This window comes from Stegostoma tigrinum, chromosome 22, assembly GCF_030684315.1.
Source record: "Stegostoma tigrinum isolate sSteTig4 chromosome 22, sSteTig4.hap1, whole genome shotgun sequence".
NCBI classification, from domain to species: domain Eukaryota; kingdom Metazoa; phylum Chordata; class Chondrichthyes; order Orectolobiformes; family Stegostomatidae; genus Stegostoma; species Stegostoma tigrinum.
Genome location: NC_081375.1, coordinates 55,778,795 through 55,805,193, shown reverse-complemented (window position 1 = coordinate 55,805,193; position 26,399 = coordinate 55,778,795). Strand labels below are relative to the sequence as shown.

The window sequence follows — 26,399 nt, the reverse complement described above, 5'->3', positions numbered from 1 at the left end:
AAGCCCCCATACAGTTTTCAATAACATCAGCTCTCATTATTGTATACTCCAATGGCTGCTGATCTAATCTATTCCAAACTTTCCTTGTAATCCTAGCAATTATTCAAGTAAACCCTCTCTGAGCTGCTTCTAATGCTATTATGTCCTTTCTTTAGTCGGGAGATCAGACTGTACACAGTACTCCTGCTGTGTCCTAATCAGCACTCTGAAGCAAAATATCCCACCTCTTATATTCCATTCCCCTACAATATACACTAACATTCCATTTTCCTTTCTGATAACCTGTTGCACCTGAATGCTGACTTTTTGTGATCTGCATACCAGGATGCACCAATTCTTCTGAACCACCGAATTCTGCCTTCTGTCTCTCTCGCTGAGTGTTGGTTACATAGAACATAGAAAAGTACAGCACAGTACAGGCCCTTCGGCCCACGATGTTGTGCCGTGGAATAATCCTAATCCAAAAATAAAATAACCTAACCTACATTCCCCTCAATTCACTGCTGTCCATGTGCATGTCCGGCAGGTTACGTTTGTGTACGGTTTGAAAAGTATCTAGGATGATCACTGTTTCCAGAATTGTGACTAAAATTGTGTCAGAGGACAGGGAACCTCTGGAATGTTTGTTTGCTTGTGCTAGATTTGCAACCACAGTGTAAATATTTGAGGGCCATTAGTTTGTTTTTTTTTATTTGGGGTAAGCAAGGATTGATTTTAATCAAAGCAGAGAGTGAAAGTTTTTGACCAGTTTTGAGGATACCTGAATGGAGTTTGAAGTGTAACTTATTTTCTGTCCCAGAAAGGAGAACACATCAAAGAAAACGTCAAGAAATAAGGTACCTTTGTGGTAAGTTAATTTGAGCAAGTACGAGAGTGGTTGGTTGTAAATTTGTAGATTATTTAAAGAATGAGAAAGTTTCAGCTTTAGGTTTTGTGAATATTTATCTGAGAAGAGTTCACAGGAAAGTAACTGTGAAAAATCAGTTGTTCTGAACTTAAAGATTTGAGATAGAGGGGTGCATAGTCAGGTAGTGAAATTACAAAGTATACTGCAAAGGTATACAGCTATAAATATAATACCGGGGATAGATGAAAACTTTGTTTTACTGAATGTTTTGAGATCTTTTCAATTTTATTGTGAAAAAAACTTTTGTTTTATTGTTAAAAAAAATCATGGAACAATTTTTCATTTTGTCTTCAATACTTTCTCCCACAGGCTTTTCCGGAAGAATTTATAATGGGTCAGGGGCTGGAAGGAAGTCTGAGGATAACCCGACAGATGATTGACATCATTGGAAATCAGGCAGGCCAAGGATCAGCCACACCCAGTGAAGCTGGAAGAAATATTTTGAGAATCCTAGGTACCTAACTCCCACTCATGTCAGCGTCACATCATTGGGACAGGGCAACGTTCACATTGTGTGTGGTGTCAACAGAAAGCTGAGCAAAAGGTGGAGAATTTAACATCCCCTCCAGAGACTTGAGCAATAAATTTCAGCTGACACTCCAGTGCAGTCTCAAGAGAATTCTGTAGTATCTATGTGGACGCTGCAGTACACCAATGAGAGAGTGCTGCAGTACACTGCAGTGCAGTCACAAGGAAGTGCTGCAGTATCTAAGTGCATCTGTCAGTGCAGCTCTGAGGGAGTACTACATGGTCTAAGCTGAGATTCTAGTGCAGCAATGAAGAGCGCAGGAGTCCAGCAGCAGCACCAGACAAACCTAAAAATGGCATGTCAACTTGGTAAAGTTACCAGACAAGACTACTTACATGCCAAACAGCAGAAGCAGCATGTAATAGAGAGAGCTAACCAATTCCATATCCAATGGATCAGTTCTAAGCTCTGTAGCCCTGCCACATCCCGTTGTGAACGATGGTGGACAGTTAAACAACTCATTGGAGGAGGAGCCTTACAAAATCCCATTCTCAGTGATGAAAGAGCACACACATCAATGCAAAAGATAAAGCTGAAACATTCATAGTAATTTTCAGTCATAGTTGCTGAATAAATGACTCATGTTGGCCTCCTCCAGTGGTTCCCAGCATCACAGACACCAGTCTTCAGATAATTCAATTCACTCCATTTGATATATAAAAAAACGATTAGAGACAATGGATACTCCAAAGGCCCTGACAATATCCTGGCAATAAAGAACAAAGAACAAAGTAAATTACAGCACAGGAACAGGCCGTTCGGTCCTCCAAGCCTGTGACAATTCAGATCCTCAATCTAAACCTGTCGCCTATTTTCCAAGGATCTGTGTCCCTCTGCTTCCCTGCCCATTCATGTATCTGTCGAGATACACCTTAAATGACGCTATCGTGCCTGCCTCTACCACCTCCGCTGGCAACATGTTCCAGGCACCCACCACCCTCTGCGTAAAGAACTTTCCACGTATATCTCCCTTAAACTTTTCCCCTCTCACCTTGAAAGCGTGACCCCTAGTAATTGATAGTACTGAGGATTTGTACTGCAGAACTTGATGCTCCCCTAGCCAAGCTCTTCCAGTAAAGATACAAAACTGGCATCTACCTGACAAAGTGGAAAGCTGCCCAGGTATGCCCTGTTCACATAAAGCAGGACAAACCCAGCCCGGCCAATTACTGTTCCATCAGTGTCCTCTCGATCAGCAGTGCAGTTATGGAAAGTGTCATCAACAGCGCTATCAAGCAGTACCTGCTCAGCAATAACTTGCTCATTGACGCTCAGCTTGGGTTCCACTAGGACCACTCAGCTCTTGACCTCATGATAGCCTTGGTTCAAACGTGAACGAAAGAGCTGAATTCATGAGGTGATGTCAGAGTGACAGCCCTTGATATCAATGTTGCATTTGACTGAATGTGGCATCAAGGAGCCCTAGCAAAACTGAATCAATGGGTATCAAACTGTCTGTCTGGGTAGGAGTCATACCTGGTAAAAATAGGAAGAGGGTTGTGGTTGCTAGAGATCAGTCATCTCAGCTCCAGGGCTTCTCTGCAGGAATTTCTCAGTGTAGTCTCCTTGGCCCAATCATCTTCAGCTGCTTCATCAATGACCTTCCCTCCATCATAAGGTCAGAAGTGGGGATGTTCGCTGATGATTGCACAATATTCAGCACCATTTGCGATTCCTCAGATTTAGAAGCAGTCCATGTTCAAATGCAACAATATCCAGGTTTGTGCTGACTAGTGATGAGCAACATTTGCACTACACAAATGCCAAGCAATGACCATCCCCAATAACACACAATTTAACCATTGCCCCTTAACATTCAATGGTGTTACCATCACTGAATTCGCCACTGAGTTACGATTGACCAGAAACTCAACTGGACTCACCACATAAACACAGTGGCTACGAGAGTAGGTCAGATGCTGAGAATACTGCATTGAATAATACATATCCTCATTCCCCAAATCCTGCTCACCATCTACATGACAGAATATTCCCCACTTGCCTGGATGAGTGTGGCTCCAATAACACGCGAAGCTCAAAACCATCAAGGCCAAAGCAGACCCCTTGATTGGTGCTACATCCATAAGCATCCATTCCCTCCAGCACTGACTGTCAGTGGCGTATAATATCTACAAGATACATCGCAGCCATTCACCAAAGATCCTTAGACAGCACCTTCCAAACCCAAAACAATATCCATGTAGGAAGAGAAGTGCAGCATATACATGGGAAGACCACCACTTCAAGCCGTTCACCATCTTGAATTGGAAATATATCACAGTACTTTCATTATCACTGGGTCACATTCCTGGAATACCTTCCCGTATGGCATTGTGGGCCAAACTACAGCAAGTGAACTGCAGCGGTTCAAGAACATCACCACCACCACCTTCTCAAGGGCACCTCAGGAAGGGAAGTAAATGCTGGCCAGGCAATGATGCCCATGCCCCATGAATGAATAAGGAGAAAGAAGAAGTGCCACATGGTTCTAAGCTGAGACTCCATTGCAGCAGTGAGGGAATGCTGCAGTATATGGGCGAATGTTTCCTTGCAGCACTGAGAGGGTGCTACAATGCCTCAGGGAATGCTCCATTGCAGCAGTGAGGTAGTGCTATAGTGCCTGAGTGAACGCTCCATTGCAGCCCTGAGGGAGTGCCACCATGTCTGAGCGAAAATTCCATTGCAGTGTTGAGGGAGTGCTATAGTGTCTGAGCAAACACTCCATTGCAGCAGCGAGGGAGTGCTGCAGTGTCTGAGAGAACGCTCCATTGCAGCAGCAAGGGAGTGCTGCAGTGTCTAAGCGGACGCTCCATTGCAGCAGCGAGGGAGTGCTGCAGTGTCTGAGGGAATGCTCTGTTGCAGCACTGAGGCAGTGCTACACTGTCAAAATGGATGTGAAAGATCCTAAGTGTTGTTACAAGTAAAAATGTAAAGGTTTCCCAATATTTATTTACCAACAAGTATCTTTAAAAATCAAACTCCTGGAGCTCGCTGTGCAAAGATCAGTGCCATATTTCTTGCTTTGTAACAGAAATAACACTTCAGAACTATGATGTTTGCCAGAGAGCATGTGCGAATATCCCAGGAAATTATATAAATGCTTGGCATTTCTTTTTGTGAGCATATAATCACTCACTTAGAGCTTTTCTTTTGTAAACTGACTTAATCTGCCAGGGCACTAACTGGTGTGACCTCAGGCTTGCATTTTACTGAGATGAAGATCCCTTTTCTAATGAAGTGGCTGTGCCTTAGCTTCATCACAGGGAGGCAACAGCTTACACGCCTTTCTCCCCAGGAAGGCAGCAGTTACCCCTCAGAGAGGCAGGTTGTTTCATACCTTTCTCAAGTTCCTTGTGTTATCGAGCATGAGGACATTGCTGATAAACTCACACCCACACCCTCCTCAGGGCCAGTGCCCTCCTGAAGACCATGCTCCCCTCCTTAAGAACTTGCTCTTTCCTCAAGATCCTGCACCCTCAGCAAGGATCCATCCACTCCTGAAGGTCCTATACCCTCAGAAAGTCTCTGCCCCCTCAGCAAGATCTTGCCACCCAGCTAAAATCGAGAGAGCAGAAAGGGAGACAATGAAGTGCTCATCTCTGTCACATGTCTTAGCTACTCTGGCCTCACCTTTCTGTACTTTTACCATCACTTTCATCAGTCTTATTCTCAGTCTTTCCTGGGTTGTTCCTGACCATTCCCTGCCTTTTATTCCTGGGTTTAATCGCGGTTACTCACTATGCCTGCCTTTGGAGTTGCTCAAACCCTGCCCCTGTCCCAGGGTTTGTCACTGTGCTGCCTGAACAATGTGTTGTTTCACCCATCTTTTGTTTTCTGTCACTCTGTGCAGGTGCTGCGTTGCCTGTGATTGATGTTGGTGCAAATAATGGAACCCAGAGGCAAGATGACCTGTTCACCTCTGCAACCATCTTCCAGTTGATCAGCAAACTTGTCCAGGCTCTCATGCGCTCTCGGGTTCTCAATGAGGAGCCCTTGCTATTATCTGTCTCTGAAATCGACGTGCAGGGGAAGAGAGTGGACCCCTTCAACCTGTTGTGTGCATGGCCTGGTGAGCAATGCCTCTTCCACATCCCCCAGGCTCTATCCAGCCAACTGTCAGCAAACCGTGAGCTCATCCAGCTAACAATGAGCCTCAGGATCAATCCGTTCCCAGGAGGCACCATCAGCAACTACAGTGTCTCCACCCATCTCGGATCCATGGAGCTGAGCAGCTCACAAGGGCTTCCAGTCCCAATCAACGGTCTTGCCACAGAAAGGTCCATCCGTGTCACCCTAGCAGACCGGAGGCCCCGTCAGCGGGAACACCCAGTGACAGTGAAAACTCTGAGTCCTGGAGAAAGTGTGAATTTCACTGTCCGGCCTGTCAATAGTAACCGTGCAGCTGGACTCCACATTGACTTGCGGTTCACGCTGATAGGTACATCTTTCTTCAGTTCTCTGTATTTTAACATTTTTGTTTGAGCATGGCTGCCCAGGCCAGCATTTACAGCTTGTCCCTGCTTGCCTTAGAATCGATTGACTTGCTTGAGCATTTCAGAGTGTGTTTATAACTTGACAATGTTGCTGTGTGTCTGCATGTAGGCCAGATCAGTTGTGGTGGCAGATTGCTTCCCAAAAGGGTGATAATGAACCAAATAGGTTTTACAACAATTAACAGTCATCACTTGGTCTCTCTTAGGATGTGCACAGAAATGTGGTGGAGGCAGGTTTAACTGAGGAATTCAAGAGCGCATGGATTTGAATAAAAATAATGTGCAAGGATATGGGAATAAAGCCAGAGACTAGTATTATGTAATGATACTCACTTAATGGGCTGGTACAGGCACAATGGGCCAAATAGCCTTCTTCACAGGTGTACCAATTCTGTGATTAAGTTAGTTTTTAATTATAATTTTTTATTGAATTCAGATTTCACCATCTGCTGTGGTGGGATTCAAACCCATGTCCCCCAACGTTAACCTGGATTATGTTACCATCATTCCACCCCACACTTGGGACTTAAAAAAATGTAGTGATGTAGAGAGAGAAAAGATATTAAGGCCCTAGATTTTAACTCTGATCTCAGCTGAAGATGACTAGGGAGGATTGAGACCATTAAAATGGGAGGAGTGAGTGACTGTGAACTGTTGCTGTGTTACTTGTTTCACACTACCTCTGTTTTTTCTCTCAGGTTTTTTTCCCACAGGACCTCCAATTCCTACAGGGCTACCCTGAACAGAGGGTAATGCGACTCAGAGAGAGAGCAATGCCCATTTTAATCTGACTAATCATGGGCTCCAAGGAGTCCCAGCCTCTGTGCTCTCTTAATGTGTGGGACTGCCTCTGATGGTCTCACTGGGACATGGAACTGCTGGTTTCACCCTGGTTTTAGTTGGGAACAGTGGCTGATGCCCCTGGCATGGACAAACACACTGCCCAATGGAGATAGGGGTGGGGAGGCCTTTGCTCCCTTATGGAGTGAGTAGTGCGCACAGAGAAACCTCACAATTCCCAAGCCCCTGAGACCTCCCCCAAACCGTAAGAACTGCTGTTACCAGCCTCCGGTCACATCATAAATCCTGCAGGGCTTGGCAGCAACTGGATTCTGGGTAAAGAAGTGAAGGACTCTCCACAGATCCTGGGCCTGTAAGTGTTTGTCGGACACTCAGGATACTTGCACAGCTCAGTCCAGCCAGGCCCAAAATCATTGCCTGCTGGGCTTTTCCAGCAACTTTGTTTTTGTTCCAAAACCTTAGTATGGTTTTCAAAAAGACACCGTAAATATTCCTCCCCTCATTATTGCTGGTCCAAAGGAATTGAGGAATTACAGTTTGTAAGTCTCAGCCCAGCAATTACAGACCAGTCAGTTTAATCAGTGGTGGAGAAACAATAATTTGGGAGAAAATTAATAGCCACATGGGAAGAATTATGGAAGACACAGCAAAAATTTCTGAAAGGAAAATTGAATTTCACTGACTTTCTGGAATTGTTCAAACTGACAGTACAGGGGTTTGTTGAGGGTAATGCTGTTGATTGGGGCATACGTAGATCTCCATACAGTATCAAATGACAGAGTGTGAGGAAAATAAAAGCAACAGGAGCAAAGTGGACAGTGAATTGGATGAGTGTCAACTCAACAGGACCCCTGGTTAATAAAATGTGAGGCTGGATGAACACAGCAGGCCCAGCAGCATCTCAGGAGCACAAAAGCTGATGTTTCGGGCCTAGACCCTTCATCAACAGGACCCCTACCCAGTAGGAAAGGTTCCATCAACTTACTTTGTGCTGTTTGTCTTTCAAAAATTGAGCAACTGGGTTAGAGTTGCTCGATGGGTCTGGATGGGATGCTCTTTGGAGGATTGACGTGGACTTGTTGGGCCGAATGGCTTGTTTCCACACTGTAGGGATTCTATTCTATTCTATTCTGTTCTAACAGTGTAATTACAATCTTTACATCACTGTTTGGCAAAGGTGAGCATGTTCTTAACTTATCCTAACTTGCAGCAAATTCTGTCATGCAGCACTCCATGTTTACTGCTGCACAATGGTTCAAATGATCATCATGTTCTTTAATTGTTCATCTGTAGAAAATGGGGAAGCCAATAGTGCAGTGATATTGTTGTGGACTAATAATCCAGAAACCAAGGGAATGTTCTGGGGGTTAGAGGTTCATATGTTGCCGTGGAAGATGGGAAAAACAGTTTAAAAATCTAATTGTGTCTATGCAACCATTGTTGTTAAAAAATAAATCTGGTTTACGTATGCCCTTTAAAGGAGAAAATCTGCTGTACTGATTTATCACAGCACAAGACAATTCAACTAACAAAAACCTGAAGGAACTGCAGATGCTGTAAATCATGAACAAAAACAGAAGTTGCTGGAAGCTCAGCAGGTTTGGCAGTATCTGTGAAGAAAAAGATCAGAATTAATGTTTCAGATCTAGTGACTGTTCCCCTGAACTGATGGTAGCTGGGGAGATAATGGTTTATATGCAGAGAATAAGGAGGGGAATGGGGTGGGGAGTAAACGTTAGGATGGAGCCTGAAGAGAAAGAAAAGCATTTTTTTTCTGAAGAAGAGTCTCGGCCTGAAACGTCAGCTTTCCTGCTTCTCTGATGCTGCTTGCCCTGCTGTGTTCATCCACCAGCTCCATACCTTGTTATCTAAGAAAAGCAGTTGGATAGACAAAGGAGTTTATAAAGATCTGGCTAGGAGGGTGAACGGTATTAATGGGGACTGTTAGTGACTAACAATAGGTAGTGTGTAATGGCAGGCTATATGATTAAAGAACGACACCTCATTTTCCACTTGGGGACACTGCAGCCCTCCAGACTCAATATTGAGTTCAATAATTTTAGGGCCTAAACTCTCCTATGTCTTAGACCCCAACCCCACACACCAGGGCTTGGTATCATATAGCCTGACATTACACACCCCCCTGTTGTTAGCCACTAACAGCCCCCATTAACAACTGTTCACCCTCCTTTGCACCACTGTTGGTGGTTGTACCTTAACAAAGCCAGATTTACAGCTTTAGAAATTCAGTCCTAAACCCTTCTTCCTCTTTACCTCTAATCTTTAAAACCAACCTCTCTGACAAAGAACGTGATCTCCTGTCCTAATGACCTGCACACATAGAATCAAACCTCAGTATGAATCCGTACCTTCAGGATAGTTGACATCTCAATAACAAACTGAAAAAGACATATTGGGATAGTAAGAACTGCCAATGCTGAAGTCAGAGATAACACATTGTGGAGCTGGAGAAACACAGCATGCCAGGCAGCATCAGAGGAGCAGGAAAGTTGATGTTTTGGGTTGGGACCCTTCTTCAGAAATGGAGGTTTTTGAAGAAGGGTCTCGACCTGAAACGCCAGCTTTCCTGCTGCTCTGATACTGTCTGGCCTGCTGTGCTCCTCCAACTCCACACCATGTTATCTCTAAAAAGACAAGGTTGTTTCTGTACACTTGCAACAAACTGTCACCGTCCCATTTCTAACCCTTAATCAGGGTTCTCTTGAATAGCTGAACTCAGTGGGCACTCTTTAAACCCATTTCTCTACTGAGAGAATTGTCAGCTGCCAGCCCATCAATTTTGACTTTTGCCATGATGTCAAGTCTTACCCTGATGATTTTGAATCTCTCTCTCTCCCCAGATCTTCATGGTGCCCAGGACCCAGACCCTTTTGTCCAGTTCCATGTCCACAACAACCCACTGTTTAATGGTTCCCCATACAATGCAACAAGAGGAATTATTCTGCATCCCACCAGGGAACATTCAACTGTCGAGCACACCATTTTCCTATCTCCTGAGTGAGTATAATTTCTCATGTTGTGTTGTGATTGAGAATAGAGTTGATTCTGAGCTTCCGACACAGAGGTCAGCAGCAATTTTAGAAACAACTGGGAGAGGTTGCATAGATGACGTAGACACATTGAGGTATTTTATAACCTGTTATCTTCCTCAAGCAAGTCACTTGCTGGAGATCCCTCCTTACTGGATGCAATGGGTAATACTCAGCCATTGCATATTCTTTGTACTTGATATCCTGGCATCAAACAGTCAGGAACAATTGTCCAGCCATAGCTGTTTGGAGAAATAATACTGAAAATGCTGGAAAAACTTACGAAATCAGTCCACACCTGTGGAGAAAGAAACAGGGTTAATGCTTCAGGTCAGTGACCATTCATTAGAAATATCTCAGAATCCTCGCCCAGACTGAAATTGAAGAGAGGGGTGGAACTCGGTGTGGAAACTATATGTAACATACCTGAAGTATGACACAAAAGTCACAGCTACTCAGGGTTTATCACTTTACAAGAAGCGTACTTGGACTTCTCCATGCTTTGCTAAAACAGATTTTTAAAATTCATTCATTGAATGTGGGCATCACTGACTGGGCCAGTATTTACTGCCCATCCCTAGCTGCCCTTGACAAAGTGAGCTGCCTTCTTGAATCACTGTGGCCCGTTTGGTGTTGGAAGACCCACAATGCCTGTCAGGATGGAATTCCATGGTTTTGACCCAGCAAGGAATCACTGAGTATATGTAGCAGGAGGGGCCTCAATGTGTTCAAACCTGTTCTTCCTGTGAGTGTCATTACCTGACACCAATCTCCTGTGTTTTCCCCAAAATCTGACAAGTCCCCAGGTCTAATAATCTCGATCCCGAGTACTAAAGGATATGGCCCTGAAATATTGGATGAATTGGTAGATATATTCCAGAATTCTACAGAATCTGGAGCAGTTCAATGAGATCTAAGAATGCCACATGTGAGTTATTTGAATATCAAGAAAGTTTTTGAGAAGAGATGATTGGACAAAATTAAAGCAAATGGGCTGGGGGATAATACATTGGCATCGATTGAGAATTGGTTGACAGGCAGGAAACAGAGTGTGGGAATAAATGAGACTTTTCCAGGTGAGAAGCAGTGACTAGTGGGTGACCACAAGGGTTAGTGCTTGGACTCCATCTAGAGTCATTGAGGTTGCTGCACAGAAAAGCCTTTCAGCCCATCGAGTCTTCACCAGTCAAAAGCACTCCCCCATCTATGCTAATCCCCTTTTCCAACACTTAGCCCGATTCCGTGTATGCCTTAACATTGCAAGTGCACATCTAAATACATCTTCATTATATTAGGGTTTCTGCCTCTAACCCTCTTACAAGCAATGAGTTTCTAGATTCCGACCACCCCCTGAGTATAAAGATTTTTTTCACATCTTCTCGAAAGGTCCTGCTGCTTACCTTAAATAAATGCCCTAAACATTGGCCCCATCATCAAGGGGAAAAGTTTCTTCCTATCTACCTTCTCTACCCTCATCATAATTTTATAAATCTCTACCACATCCCATCTCAATTTCATCTGCTGCAAGAAAGACAGCCCCAGTCTTGTCCAATCTCTCTTCATAACTGAAACTCTTCAGCTTAGGTAACATCCTGGTAAATCCTCTTTATACCCTCTCCAGTGCTATCACATCCCTCCTATAATGTAGATTCTAGAACTACACACAATACTGTAGCTGTGGGCTACCAAAGTTTTATACAGTTCCAGCACCACATCCCTCCTCTTAAACTCTCTGCCTTGGCTATTAAAGGCAATTTCATCACATGCCTTCATAACCATTTTATTTTTCTGTCCTGATACCTTAAGGGACCAGTGTAGTTGCATATCCATGTTTCTCGGATCCTCAGTGCTTCGAAGGGTCCTATCATTCACCATATATTCCTTTGCCTTGTTTCTCCTGTCCGAGTGCCTCACCTCACATTTACCTAGATTGAATTCCATTTCTCACTGATCAGCCCATCTGACCAGCCTGTCTATATCCTCATACAATCTTGGACTATCCTCCACTTTATTTACCACTTCCCCAATTTTTGTATCATCTGCCAATTTACTGGTCAACCCTCCACATTCAAGTCTAAATCATTTATACATAGCACAAACAGCTAGCGCCTCACCTCTAACCCTCTGGAACCCCACTGAACACAGACCCCGGTCACAAAAACACTCCTTAACCATTACCCTCTGCTTTCCACTACTCAGCCAATTCTGGATGCTACTAGCCAAATTTCCCTGATCCCAATGGACTCTTACCTTTGCTATTAGTCTCCCATGCAGGACCTTAACTGGAGCCTTGCTAAAGTCAAAGTAAACCACATCAAAATCATTGCCTTCATCTGAAAATGGAGTCACCACTTAAAAAACTTCAATCAAATTGGTCAGACCTGACCTCTTGTGACAAAACCATGCTGACTGTTCTTCATTAATCCCCGCGTCTCCAAGTATAAATTACTTCCAAAATTTTCCGGCCCTCCAGTCTTCCGACACGTCTCCTGTAATCAGAATGTGCCCCTACTGTTTCCTCCCTTGCCTGACTCAACAACCTGGGATAAATTTTATTCAGCTACTTTTAAGTCTGCCAGACCATTCAGAATCAATGCAAATTTCTTTAGACATATCACAGTCTTCCTCCTTGATTTCTGCACTAACATCATCCCTTTCACTATTGAACACCAACACAAAGTATTTGTTTAGAACTCTACCTATATCCTCCGGCTCCAATTATAAATTGCCAATGTGTAACTTAATAGAGTCTACTCTTTCCGTTGTTATTCTTTGACCCTAGAACTATTCAGGATTTTTCTTTATTTTGCCTGCCATTATTCTTCCATGCCATCTGTTTGTTCCCCCAATTTCATTTTTTAGTTTCCTCCTTGCACGTTATGCCCTCTTATAAAGCTTCTGCTGTTTGACCCCTCAGTATCTGTCATAAGCTTGCCTTTTTGTCTTTATCCATTGTTGTATGTCTCTTGATATTTCGGGTTCACTGGATTTGTTGGTCACACACTGTGTCTGTCTTGGAATGCATTAGTTCTGTACTCTCCATAAATCCTTTCTGAATGCATCCCACTGTCATGATGCAAATTTACCTGAAAGTGTCTGCTCCCAGTCCATTTTTCCTGCTGGAGCCCCCCACACCCCAGTTTAAATCTTTGATTTCAGGCCCATTCTTGCCCATTTCCATAACAATCTTGAATCTAACAATGGGGGAATAGTGAACTGCAGATGTTGGAGCTAGAGCCAATACAGTCCTGACTCCTAATCTAGGGTCCCAACCTGAAACATTGACTCTTCTGCTTCTCTGATGCTGCTTGACCTGCTGTGTTCCTCCAGCTCCACACTGTATTGACCTTGAATCTAACAGTTATGTTCCCCATTTTATATTTGCTTGACTTCCTGACCTAAAGTTAAGCCCAGGATTGATCTCACCTAGCGCACGCCCAGTGCAGTGTAATCTTTATGCCTCTGCCTAAGTCTTTTTGATCTTTTGCTTGCTCTGATCTTTCTGTATCACTTGTAAACAAAGCTTTTCACTGTACTTCAGTACATGTGACAATAAATGAATAAATGACATTTACAAAAAAAAAATAGGATTGGCCCATTTTGCACAGAACCAAATGTATTATTTTCAAAGTTAGTTGATGACCCTAAACTAAATGCCAAGTTTGAGAGGTTATATGCTTTGTGTGAAAAATAGACAGGCAGAGTAATATTTAACTGGTGATACATTAGGAAATGTGAAAATTAAAAGGTATCTGGGCGTCCTTATCAGTCAATGAAAGTAGACAGGCAGATGCAGCAAGCAGTTGGAAAGGCAAATGGTTTGTGGCCTTCATTGCAAGAGGATTTGAGTTCAGAAGTAAGGATGTCTTTACTAAAGCTGTACGGGATATTGTGATACTGCACCTTGCAAATTGTGTGCAGCTTTGGTCTCTCTACCTATGAGAGGATATGATTGCCAGAGAGGAAGTGCTGTGAAGGTTCACCAAGCTGATATCAGGAATGGCAGGACTGTTCTTTGAGGTGAGAATATTTTGGTTGGACCTGTATTCACTGGAAGAATGAGAGAGAATTTGATTGAAATGTATTAAATTTATACGGGGCTGGTAAACTACATGCACAGTGGATGTTCCCCCTGATCAGGGAGTCTAGAAACAGATGACATTGTGAAATGCTCTCCATTTGATATTTGCCTGACTTCCTTATCTCAGGTTAAGTCCAGGATTCATCTCACCTAGCACACACCCAGTGCAATGTAACATCAATGCCTCTGTCTAAGTCTTTTTGATCCTTTGCTTACTATGATCTTTCTGTATCACTTGTAAACAAAGCTATTCACTGTACTTCGGTACAACTGACAATAAATGAATAAATAACATTTACAAAAAAAAATAGGACTGGCCTGTCTTGTATGTCCTTCTCGATGACTTGGGCGCAGAACCAAATGTATTATTTTCGAAGTTTGTTGATGACCCTAACCTAAATGCCAAGTTTGAGTTATGTGGAGGATGACAGGAGTATTCAAGGTGATTGAGACAAGTTGGGATAGGTAATTTTGGACCGAGATCAAGACGCATTTCTTCACTCAGGATGGTGGACCTGTAGAATTCTCTAACACAGAAGGCTGTGGAAGCCAAACACTAAATATACTCAGGAAAGAGACAGATATTTTTTGAAATATTAAAGGCATTAAGGGGTCTGCAGAGAAAGAGGGAATATGACATTGAGATAGAAAATCAGCCATATTGAATGGTAGCGTAGGCTTGAAGGGATGAATGGCCGATACTGCTTCTGGTTTCTCTGTTTATATAAATGGGAATCAAGAAGAAAACTCTCTGCTGGTTGGAGTCATATCTAGCACATAGGAAGATGGTATGGTTGTTTGCAATAGATTATCTTTTTCCTGCAATATTACTCCATGAGTTCTTCTGGACAATGTTCTAGGCCCAGCCATCTTCAGCTGCTTCATTAATGACCTTCCCTCCATCATGAGGGCAGGTGGGGATGGTCACTGATTTTTTGCACAATTTTCAGCACCATTTGCAACTTCTCACATACTGAAGTATTCCATGCAGCACTGGACTTGGGCTGACAAGTGGCCAATAACATTTGCGCCACACAAATTCTAGGCAATACCCATCTTCAATAAGAAACAACCTAAACATCACTCCTTTATATTCAAAGATATTATCATCATTGGATTCCCCACTGTCAACATCCTGGGAAATTGACCAGGAACTGTACTGATATTTGCCACATAAATACAGTGGCTACAAGAGCAGACCAGAGGCTAGGAACACTGCAGTGAGTAACTCACCTCCTGACTCCCCAAAACCTGTTTGCCATCTATAAGACTTAAGTCAGGAGTGTGATGGAATACTCCCCACTTCTCTGGATGGGTGTAACTCCAACAACACTCAAGAAGCTTGACACCATCCAGGACAAAGCAGCCCATGTGAGTGGCCTGTACTCATGAGAAAATCACCTGTGAAGAAGGATCATCGAAAGGAGCCTTATGCCTTTAGCTTTCCTGTCTCCTTACGGTTGGGTCATTAAACTTATCTGTTAACTCCTGGTTGTTGCAGGGTATATGACAGCACCACTGAGCTGTTGATTGTCACTGTTTCCAACCGCTTCTCCTCTGCCCGAGTGAGTATCACAATCACCATATACACCTCGCTCTGCCAGTACTTCGATTTCCAGAGCTTGCAGTGGAGGACAGAAGGCATTGTGCCCACACACTGGACCAGGCTGGAGGAAGCTGTGTGCCTCACTCGGCATCTCACCCTCTTCGGAGCCAGCCTCTTTGTGTCTCCAAATGCGGTGGAGTTTCTTGCACCGGTACGTATATTCTCAACGCGTTTGTTCTTGAACATTTCAACAAGGGTTTCAGCCAGAAATATTTTGTCAATTAAACCACGAAACCCTCGTCTCATGGTCATTCCTCCCTGAAAATTGTCCTATAACATAACCTCCTAATAACACACCTCTATTTGGCAAGTTCTCTCTCAAAATATGTCACTTTAATTGGCGTGTCTCTATGGAACAGACAATTCTTTGCAATAGGCTGACCTATCACAGCTTTACTGAAAGCTCCAGTTAATCTCCAGTTTATTAGCCATTCTCTGCTGTAACTCCTATTGCTAACACTGTATATACACTAACACTTTGAACATCAGGGACAATGGTTACAAGGCCTTCATGTCCAATGACTGATACTAGACCAGGATTTGTAACTGGTGTGTGAGCTACACCATTGATGCAGTGCCCAAAGGAAACTAATTGGCAAGGATTTCCTCTTACAATTGACTCAGGTCACTTGTGACCTGAGCACAACTGACAGCAATCTCAATTGCCTTTGTGGTGACTATTCCAAACTTAATTCATAGAACATAGAACAGTACAGCACAGAACAGGCCCTTCGGCCCACGATGTTGTGCCGACCATTGATCCTCATGTATGCACCCTCAAATTTCTGTGACCATATGCATGTCCAGCAGTCTCTTAAATGACCCCAATGACCTTGCTTCCACAACTGCTGCTGGCAACGCATTCCATGCTCTCACAACTCTCTGCGTAAAGAACCTGCCTCTGACATCCCCTCTATACTTTCCTCCAACCAGCTTAAAACTATGACCCCTCGTGTTAGCCTTTTCTGCCCTGGGAAATAGTCTCTGGCTATCGACTCTATCTATGCCTCTCATTATCTTGTATACCTCAATTAGGTCCCCTCTCCTCCTCCTTTTCTCCAATAAAAAGTCAGACCTCAGTCAACCTCTCTTCATAAGCGAGTTTTGAGAAGATTTGTAGCTCAGGTTGAGGCTCTGGATGTGAGTTTGCTCGCTGAGCTGGAAGGTTAGTTTTCAGATGTTTCATCACCATTCTAGGTAACATCATCAGTGAGCCTCCGATGAAGCACTGGTGTTATGTCCCGCTTTCTATTTATCTGGTTAGGTTTCCTTGGGTTGGTGATATCATTTCCTGCGTTGGTGATGTCATTTCCTGTTCTTTTTCTCAGGGGATGGTAGATTGATTTGGAGCCAATGTGTTTGTTGATGGAGTTCTGGTTGGAATGCCATGCTTCTAGGAATTCTCGTGCATGTCTCTGTTTGGCTTGTCCTAGGATGGATGTGTCGTCCCAATCAAAGTGGTGTCCTTCCTTATCTGTATGTAAGGATACGAGTGATAGTGGGTCATGTCGTTTTGTGGCTAGTTGATGTTCATAAGATAAGCCCTCCAGTCCAGGCAGCATCCTGGTAAACCTCCTCTGAACCCTCTCCAAAGCATCCACATCTTTTCTATAATAGGGCGACCAGAACTGGACGCAGTATTCCAAGTGCGGTCTAACCAAAGTTTTATAGAGCTGCGACAAGATCTCACGACTCTTAAACTCAATCCCCCTGTTAATGAAAGCCAAAACACTATATGCTTTCTTAACAACCCTGTCCACTTGGGTGGCCATTTTAAGGGATCTATGTATCTGCACACCAAGATCTCTCTGCTCCTCCACACTGCCAAGAATCCTATCCTTTATCCTGTACTCAGATTTCAAATTCGACCTTCCAAAATGCATCATCTCGCATTTATCCAGGTTGAACTCCATCTGCCACCTCTCAGCCCATCTCTGCATCCTGTCAATGTCCCGCTGCAGCCTACAACAGCCCTCTACACTGTCAACGGCACCTCTGACCTTTGTGTCGTCTGCAAACTTGCTGACCCATCCTTCAATTCCCTCGTCCAAGTCATTAATAAAAATTACAAACAGTAGAGGCCCAAGGACAGAGCCCTGTGGAACTCCACTCACCACTGACTTCCAGGCAGAATATTTTCCTTCTACTACCACTCACTGTCTTCTGTTGGCCAGCCAATTCTGTATCCAGACAGCTAAGTTCCCCTGTATCCCATTCCTCCTGACCTTGTGAATGAGCCTACAATGGGGAACCTTATCAAATGCCTTGCTGAAGTCCATATACACCACATCCACAGCTCGACCCTCATCAACTTTTCTAGTCACATCCTCAAAGAACTCGATAAGGTTTGTGAGGCATGACCTGCCCCTCACAAAGCCGTGTATAGAACCCGTGGAAATAGGAGCCGGGAGTAGCTGCTGGGGGTTTGGGATATGGGCACGTAAACGGGTTGTTGAAGCCAGGGTTGTAGGGGGGACAGCGCTGGTAATGTTATTGCCTTTGTCCATCAGTTTGTCACTTGTTTACTTCCTTTAGCAGCCAGTTCCAGATTCAGTGCTCAATCTTTGAGAACCAGCTGTTTGAAACAATTGCCACAGGCAGCCCATAGAGTGGAGCAATAAGGCCTCTGTGGCTGCCTCCCAGTCTCACATGGATCTTTTGTGATTTGCAGGCAGACAAGCCAGTCCAGAACATTGTGGTGGCAATCAGCTGCACCTTGGTGTTTGTTGTCTATACTGTGATGGCACTCATTGCCCACAAGCTGGACTACATCGATATCAACCGTGTTGGTATTATCCCACTCTGTGGGCAGCATGGGCAGTACAAGTACGAAGTCATGGTGAAGACTGGCTGGTGCAGAAATGCAGGTAAAATATTTAACTACAGTATCAAAATAATCATTAGACAGAAGCAAGACGCTAGGAAGATAAGATCTAAGATTTTGCCCTGTAGATATCTTCCTCTTTTTCTTCCACATGTAAATATATGATGATCAGATGCAGAAACTCTCACAAAGCCATTCCAAGATAATGCAAGCAGCTAGTTTAAAATAAATATATGTAGCAACTGCTCTAGTTAATGCCAGAAACAGAAGAGACTAACCCTTGAGAACTCGTATTATAAAATTCCTGGTCAAAGTGAATTCCAGAAGCTCTGTTGTACAAGTCCTTAACACAATTGTTGATTGTCTTAGAATTTATATAGAACGATACAGCACAGTACAGGCCCTTCAGCCCACGATGTTGTGCCGAACTTTTACCCTAAACCTAAGGTCTATCTAACCTCCACCGCTACTTTATACTATCATCCGTATGTCTATCTAATAGCCGTTTAAATGCCCCTCATGAGGCCAACTCCACTACCCTCTCTGGCCTTGCATTCCATGCCCCGACCACTCTCTGAGTAAAGAACCTACCTGTGACGTCTCCCCGCTATCTACCTCCTTTCACTTTAAAACTATGTCTCCTCGTAAAAGCTACCTCCATCCTAGGAAAAAGCTTCTGGCTGTCTACTCTATCTATACCTCTTGTCATACCTCTGTAAACCTCTACAAGTCACCTCTCATCCTTTATCATTCTAAAGAGAAAAGCTGGCACTGCAGCCCCATAGTGCCGGGACCTAGGTTCGATTCCAGCCTTGGGTAACTGTCTGTGTGGAGTTTGCACATTCTCCCCGTGTCTGTGTGGGTTTCCTCCAAGTGCTCTGGTTTCCTCCCACAGTCCAAAGATGTGCAGGCTAGGTGGATCAGCCATGCTAAATTGCCTGTAGTGTTCAGGGGTGTGTGGCTGATAGGGGGATGGGTCTGGGAGGGATCCTCCAAGGGGCAGTGTAGACTAGTTGGGCCGAACAGCCTGTTTCCACACTGTAGGGAATCTAATCTAATCTCTGCACCTTTCCTTGTAAGACCTTCCCTCCATTCCAGGCAACATCCTGGTAAATCTCTGCACCTTTTCTAACACTTCCACATCTTTCCTGTAATGAGGTGGCCGGAACGGGACACAATACTCCAGATGTGGCCGAACCAGGCTTTTGTGTAGCTGGGGCATAACTTCGCAGCTCTTGAACTCAAGCTGTCTACTGTGATGGGAGGACTGTGCTGATAGTCAAACACCACCACTTCACCCGTCATAGCATGAAATACATGTTTTGATTTAATCACCAAAATGGCCAATTCCATCCTTTGTGCTTTCACCCTGTGTAAAAGAAACATTTACCTGACTTCTTTAACGAACACAAAATAATCTCATTTATTCTCAACAAAACGTATTCTTAAATTAAGTGGCAACAACTCATTAACATCTAAGCTGCAGTCCAGAATTAAAACACAATCCCCTTATTTCCAAACATAGACACACATACACAACACAAAAAGTCTGCAGAGATGATTTTTTTAACAAGTCAAAAGGAAACCAACAAACTTCTGTGGGACATGGATCTAGAAACAGAGGATAAAATCTGATGATTTTTTCACACTGGATTTCCTGCCAATGCAACTTAGTTTGGTGATAGCCATAGATTTATTTCAATGCTGATTCCAACCAGCTTGAATTTCTGTTTCTAGAATGTAGTTACAGTATACCACTTCAATGGCAGACTAAAACACTGGTGGTCCCCAGAAACTTTGACTGACCAACAGGATTTCAGGAAAATAGCCTTTATCTTCAGAGATAATAAAGTGTGAAGCTGGATGAACACAGCAGGCCAAGCAGCATCTCAGGAGCACAAAAGCTGACATTTCGGGCCTAGACCCTTCATCAGAGAGGGCTGTAGCTTCAGAGATGCCTCCTTTACTGACTCCTGGACATATAAAATTCTAAATTCAAAGTGAAAGCTAGTTTTTCCCACAACTTAATACAATAAACCCCATCTCTTATATCATTGAAAGTTTTGATTAGCTACTTCTTCAAAGTCACTTGTTTCCAGTGAAAACAGTAAGTGATTTCATGTGCAAGAAATCACATGGTAAAACCCATTTCTATTCGGCAAGCATCCTAATAGCTCAAACTGTTCCAGGTATATGTAGAATGGATTCCCAACAGTTTCTACTGTAACCACTGTGGCGTGGCACGGTGGTTTGGCGGTTAGCACTGCAGCCTCACAGTGCCAGGGACCCAGGTTTGATTCCAACCTGGGGTAACTGTCTGTGCGGAGTTTGCACATTCTCCCCATGTCTGCATGGGTTTCCTCCCACAGTCCAAAGATGTGCAGGCTTGGTGGATCGGCCATGCCAAATTGCGGATAGTGTTTAGGGGGATGGGTCTGGGTGGGATGCTCCAAGGAGCAGTGTGGACTTGTTGGGCCAAAGGGCCTGTTTCCACACCGTAAAGAATCTAATCTAAACCTAACTTTTCCAGCAGATCATATGGGAAGTCAAAATTAAGCATGAATGAAGTTTTTTAAATTTATTCATCTTGTGGGATATGGGGTTGTTGGCTGGCCAGCATTTATTGGCATGTCCCTACTTGCCTTTGAGAAGGTGGTGATGAGCTGCCTTATTGAACCATTGCAGTCCACCTGCTAGGGGTTGACCCACAATGTCATTAGGAGGGAATTCCAGGATTTGGACCCATTGACAGTGAAGGAATGGTGATACATTTCCAAGTTAGGATGGGGAGTGGCTTGGAGGGAACTTGGAGATGGTGGTATTCCATGTATCTGCTACCCTGTGTCCTTCTAGATGGAAGTGGTCATGGGTTTGGCAGGTGCTGCCTCAGGATCTTTGGTAAGTTTCTGCAGTGCATCTTGTAGATAGTACACACTGCTGCTACTGAGTGTTGGTGATGGAGGAATTGGATGCTTGTGGATGTAGTGCCAATCAAGCGGGCTACTTTTTCCTGGATGGTGCCAAGCTTCTTGAGTGTCGTTGGGACTGCACTCATCCAGGCAAGTGAGAAATATTCCATCACACTCATGACTTGTGCCTTGTAGATGGTTGACAGGCTTTAAGGAATCAGGAGGAGAGTTACTCGCCACAGTGTTATTAGCCTCTGACCTGCTGTCTTAGCCATTGTGTTTATGCAGTGAGTCCAGCTGAGTTTCTGATCAATGGTAACCCCCAGGATGTTGATAGTGGCGGATTCAGTAATGGTAACTCCATTAAGGGCCAATGGGCAACAGTTAGATTGTCTGACATTGGTGACAGTCATTGCCTGGCATTTGTGTAGCATGAATGTTACTTGCCATTTGTCAGCCCAAGCCTGGATATTGTCCAGATCTTGTTACATATAAACACGGACTGCCTCAGTATCTGAGGAGCCACGAATGGTGCTGAACATTGTACAGTCATCGGCGAACATCCCCACTTCTGACCTTGTGATGGAGGGAAGGCTATTCACGAAGCAGCTGAAGATGGTTGGGTCTAGGATACTACCCTGAGGAACTCCTGCAGAGATGTCCTGGATCTGAGATGTTTGACCCCCAACAACCATGACAGTCATCCTATGTGTCAGGTATGACTCCATACACAGGAGAGTTTGCCCCCTGGTACTCATTGATTCAGATAATCTCTATACCAGTAACCTCTGTCCCCATTAAAGGCGCAGCCCTTTTAAAGGGGCTCTCATTACCCTGCCTCACTTCCACATTGATTATTTAAGACCAATCTGAGAGACTTGAGCTGAAAGTTTAAATTTCAGTGGTGTGGTGAGTTTAGATTAGATTAGATTAGATTAGATTTCCTACAGTGTGGAAACAGGCCCTTCAGCCCAACAAGTCCACACCGCCCCTTGAAGCGTCCCATCCAGACCCATCCCCCATAACCCACACACCCCTGAACACCACGGGCAATTTAGCATGGCCAATCCACCAAACCTGCACATCTTCAGACTGTGGGTGGAAGCCGGAGCACCCGGAGGAAACCCACGCAGACACGGGGAGAATGTGCAAACTCCATACAGACAGTCGCCCGAGGCGGGAATCAAACCCGGGTTCTGAGCGCTGTGAGGCTGCAGTGCTAACCACTGAGCCACTGTGTAATGTGACAGTCATGGACAGCTGAACTACTTTATCATCAGCGAATCGTAATGACCTTTTTTTTGTTTTTAAACATTAACCACCACCAGTAAAACACCCATGCAGCCAATTGACCGGTCTACTTTATATATTTTTTTTAATATTTAGTGTTATCTCATACCACTCAACAGCTGCCTCACCACCAAAACATTGAAACTTCTTTTTGTTTTTTTAAGCTTCAAATGCAAAGTGTAAAACACCCATGCAGTCAATTGCTGGGTCTGCGTTGTAATCTTTTTTAAGTCTATCTGTCCAGCTGTGTAGCTATACACCTCTGGAGAAACTGGGACTTGAACCTGAGTCTCTTGTCTAGAAGTAAGGACACTACCACTACACCACAACAGTCTTTCAAGGCCTGCAATTTCTTTTCTTGTTCTTGCAAGCCTTTCCCAACATCACATCATCATTACTTTTGTTTTTGTTCTTAACTATTAACCAGCACCGGTAAAACCACTTGTGCAAGGACAGTATAACGGTGGCTGAAAGAACTTTTGATGAGGTCTTGTCTACTGAGATGCAATGGGCTGATGTCAGAAACAGGAGAGGAGAGGTAACACTGCTGGGAGTTTTTTATAGGCCTCCGCAAAGTTCCAGGGATGTGGAGGAGAGGATTGGCAAAACTATTCTGGGCAGGAGTGAAAGGAACAGGGTGGTCATTATGGGAGACTTTAACTTCCCCAACATTAACTGGAAATGCTCTAACTCTAGTACGTCGGATGGATCAGTTTTTGTCTAATGTATGCAGGATGGTTTCCTGACACAGTATGTCGAAGGGCCGACAAGAGGGAAGGCCACACTGGATCTGGTACTTGGTAATGAACCAGACCAGATGTTTGATTTAGTGATAGGTGAACACTTTGGAGAGAGTGACCATAATTCGGTTATGTTTACTTTAGTGATGGAAAGGGATAGGACCATGCTACAGGGCAAGAATTATAGATGGGGGATGGGCAATTATGATGCAATTAGGCAAGATTTAGGAGGCATAGAATGGGTTAGCAAAATGCAGGGGATGGGGACAATCAAAATGTGGAGCTGGTTTAAGGAACAGATATTGCGTGTCCTCGATAGGTTTGTCCCTATCACGCTGGGAGGAAGTGATAAGGTAAGGGAATCATGGCTTACTAAAGAAATTGCATCTTTTGTTAAGCGGAAGAGGGACGATGAGACGAGATGGTTCAGATGAGGTGATGGAGAGTTACAGATTAGCTAGGAAGGATTTAAAGAGAGAGTTACGAAGAGCAAGGAGGGGACGTGAGCAGACATTAGCAGGTAGAATAAAGGAGAACCCTAAAGCTTTCTATAGGTATGTGAGGAATAAGAGGATGACTAGGGTAGGAATAGGGCCAAAGTCAGAAGTGGGAAGTTGTGTGTGGACCCTGTGGAGATCGGAGAGTTGCTAAATGATTATTTCTCATCTGTTTTCACTGAGGAACAGGAGAATATTGTAGAGGAGACAACTGAGTTACGGGCTACTAGAATTAAAAAGATTAAGGTTAGTAAGGAGGAAGTGTTATCAATTCTAGAAGTTGTGAAGGTAGATAAATACCCTGGGCTAGATGGGATTTTTCTGAGGATAGTCTGGGAAGCTAGGGAGGAGGTGGCGGAACCTTTGGCCTTGATCTTCGAGTCATCATCTACAGGTTTAGTACCAGAGGACTGGAGGATTGTAAATGTTGTGCCCTAGTTCAAGAACGGCAGCAGGGATGACCCAGGTAATTATCAACCTGTGAGCCTTATGTCTGTTGTCAGAAAAATTTTGGAAAGGATTATAAGAGATAGGATTTATAATCATCTAGCAAGCAACAATTTGATTGGAGATAGTCAGCATGGATTCGTCAAGGGCAGGTCGTGTTTCACAAACATCATTGAGTTTTTTGAGAAGGTGACCAAGCATGTGGATGAGGGTCAGGCAGTTGGCGTGGTGTACATGGATTTCACTAAAGCCTTTGATAAGGTTCCACATGGTAGGCTATTGGAGAAAATACAGAGGCACGGGCTTGAGGGAGATTTTGCAGTTTGGATTAGAAACTGGCTTCCTGTAAGAAGGCAACGAGTGGTGGTGATGGAAAATATTCAGCCTGGAGTCCGGTTACTAGTGGTATGCCTCAAGGATCTGTTTTGGGACCACTGCTGTTTGTCATTTTTATAAATGACTTGGTCGCAGGCATAGGTGGATGGGTTAGTAAGTTTGCAGATGACACTAAAGTCGGTGGAGTGGTGGACAGTGTGGAAGAATGTTGCAGATTACAGGGAGACTTGGATAAACTGCAGAATTGGGCTGAAAGGTGGCAAATGGAGTTCAATGTGGATAAAAGTGAGGTGATTCACTTTGGGAAGAATAATAGGAAGTCAGAATACTGGGTCAATGGAAAGATTCTTGGTAGCGTGGATGTGCAGAGGGATCTTGGTGTCCATGTACATAGATCCCTGAAAGTTGCCACCCAGGTTGATAGTGCTGTTAAGAAGGCTTATGGTGTGTTAGGTTTTATTGGTAGAGGGATTGAGTTCCAGAGCTGTGATGTCATGCTGGAAATGTACAAAATGCTAGTGCAGCCTCCTTTGGAATATTGCCGTGCAGTTCTGGTCGCCCCATTACAGGAAGGATATGGAAGCATTGGAAAAGGAGCAGAGGAGATTTACCAGGATGTTGCCTGGTCTGGAACGCAGGCCCTATGAACAAAAGGCTGAGGGACTTGGGCCTGTTCTCATTGGAGAGAAGGAGGCTAAGAGAGGATTTAATAGAGACATACAAGATGATCAGAGGATTAGATAGGGTGGATAGTGAGAGTCTTTTTCTGAGGATGATGACTTCAGCTTGTACAAGGGGGCATAGCTACAAATTGAGGGGTGATAGATTTAAGACAGATGTCAGAGGCAGGTTCTTTACTCAGAGAGTGGTAAGGGCATGGAATGCCCTGCCTGCCAACGTAGTTAACTCAGCCACATTAGGGGCATTTAAACAGTCCTTGGATAAGCATATGGATGATGATGGGATAGTGTAGGGGGAGGGGCTTAGATCAATTCACAGGTCAGCGCAACATCGAGGGCCGGAGGGCCTGTTCTGCGCTGTATTGTTCAATGTTCTATGTTCTATGTAACTGATTAGACATTTACATGCAAAGCCTGTTACAGGCAAAATAAATCATCAAAACTGTGGGAGGTGGAGGGAAAGTGGGAAGGTACTAAATCAAAATGGAGTTGCAGAATGAAATAAAACACTGTATCCCCATGGTGCCTCACCTCTCTCTCAAAGCATCAAAAGTATTTCTTTTTTTTGTGTAGCCCAGAAGTGTTATCACACACAACTGAGTGAATTTTCCAGCACCAAAATCACAATGACTGTTTCGTTTGTAAAGTACTAACCACCAACCAGTTATCACTGGAGGGTCTGCTATTTTTCAACCTATTTCCTTATGAAAGATGTTATTTCCCACCTCTGGAATTGATGGGACATGAACTGGACCTCCTAGCGCAAAGGTAAGGACATTACAAGCATACTATTCGATCCCCGAGGAGGGTCTGCTTGATTTTTTTTTAATACTCCTAAGTGCAATTACATACCATGTGAGACATTCATACTACGAAAACCACTATGACTTTATTTTGTGTTTTTCTTAACTACTATCCATCACCAGTAAAAAAAGTCTTACGTAGCTAATTCAGCATTTATTAAAGCCCATTGTGGGCAATGCAAACCATCAAAAATGAAGAGGGTTAGGGAGAGAAGGAAGGGACAAGGTCTGCTTTATATTTTCTAATCAATCCATCCAGCAATACTATTTCACACCTCTCAAACAGGTGGGACTAGAACCCAAGACCCCCCCCCCCAGTCAAGGGTGGGAGGTCTGCTTTATAATCTTTCTAAATTTTTGAAGATTTTACCTATTTTTGTAATCAACATACCTCTGGAGCAGATTG

At 43.9% G+C, this 26,399-nt stretch overlaps 1 protein-coding gene across 1 annotated transcript in view; it reads left to right on the top strand.

Annotated features, from left to right (window-relative positions):
- pkd1b (polycystic kidney disease 1b) overlaps positions 1-26,399 on the top strand; it is a 230,642-nt gene that overhangs the window by 95,809 nt on the left and 108,434 nt on the right. Inside the window, exons 18-22 of the mRNA XM_048555247.2 lie at positions 1,217-1,361; positions 5,287-5,874; positions 9,592-9,748; positions 15,363-15,618; positions 18,139-18,334. Of these exons, the coding sequence (XP_048411204.2) occupies positions 1,217-1,361; positions 5,287-5,874; positions 9,592-9,748; positions 15,363-15,618; positions 18,139-18,334 (1,342 nt within the window). The remainder of the gene's footprint in view (positions 1-1,216; positions 1,362-5,286; positions 5,875-9,591; positions 9,749-15,362; positions 15,619-18,138; positions 18,335-26,399) is intronic.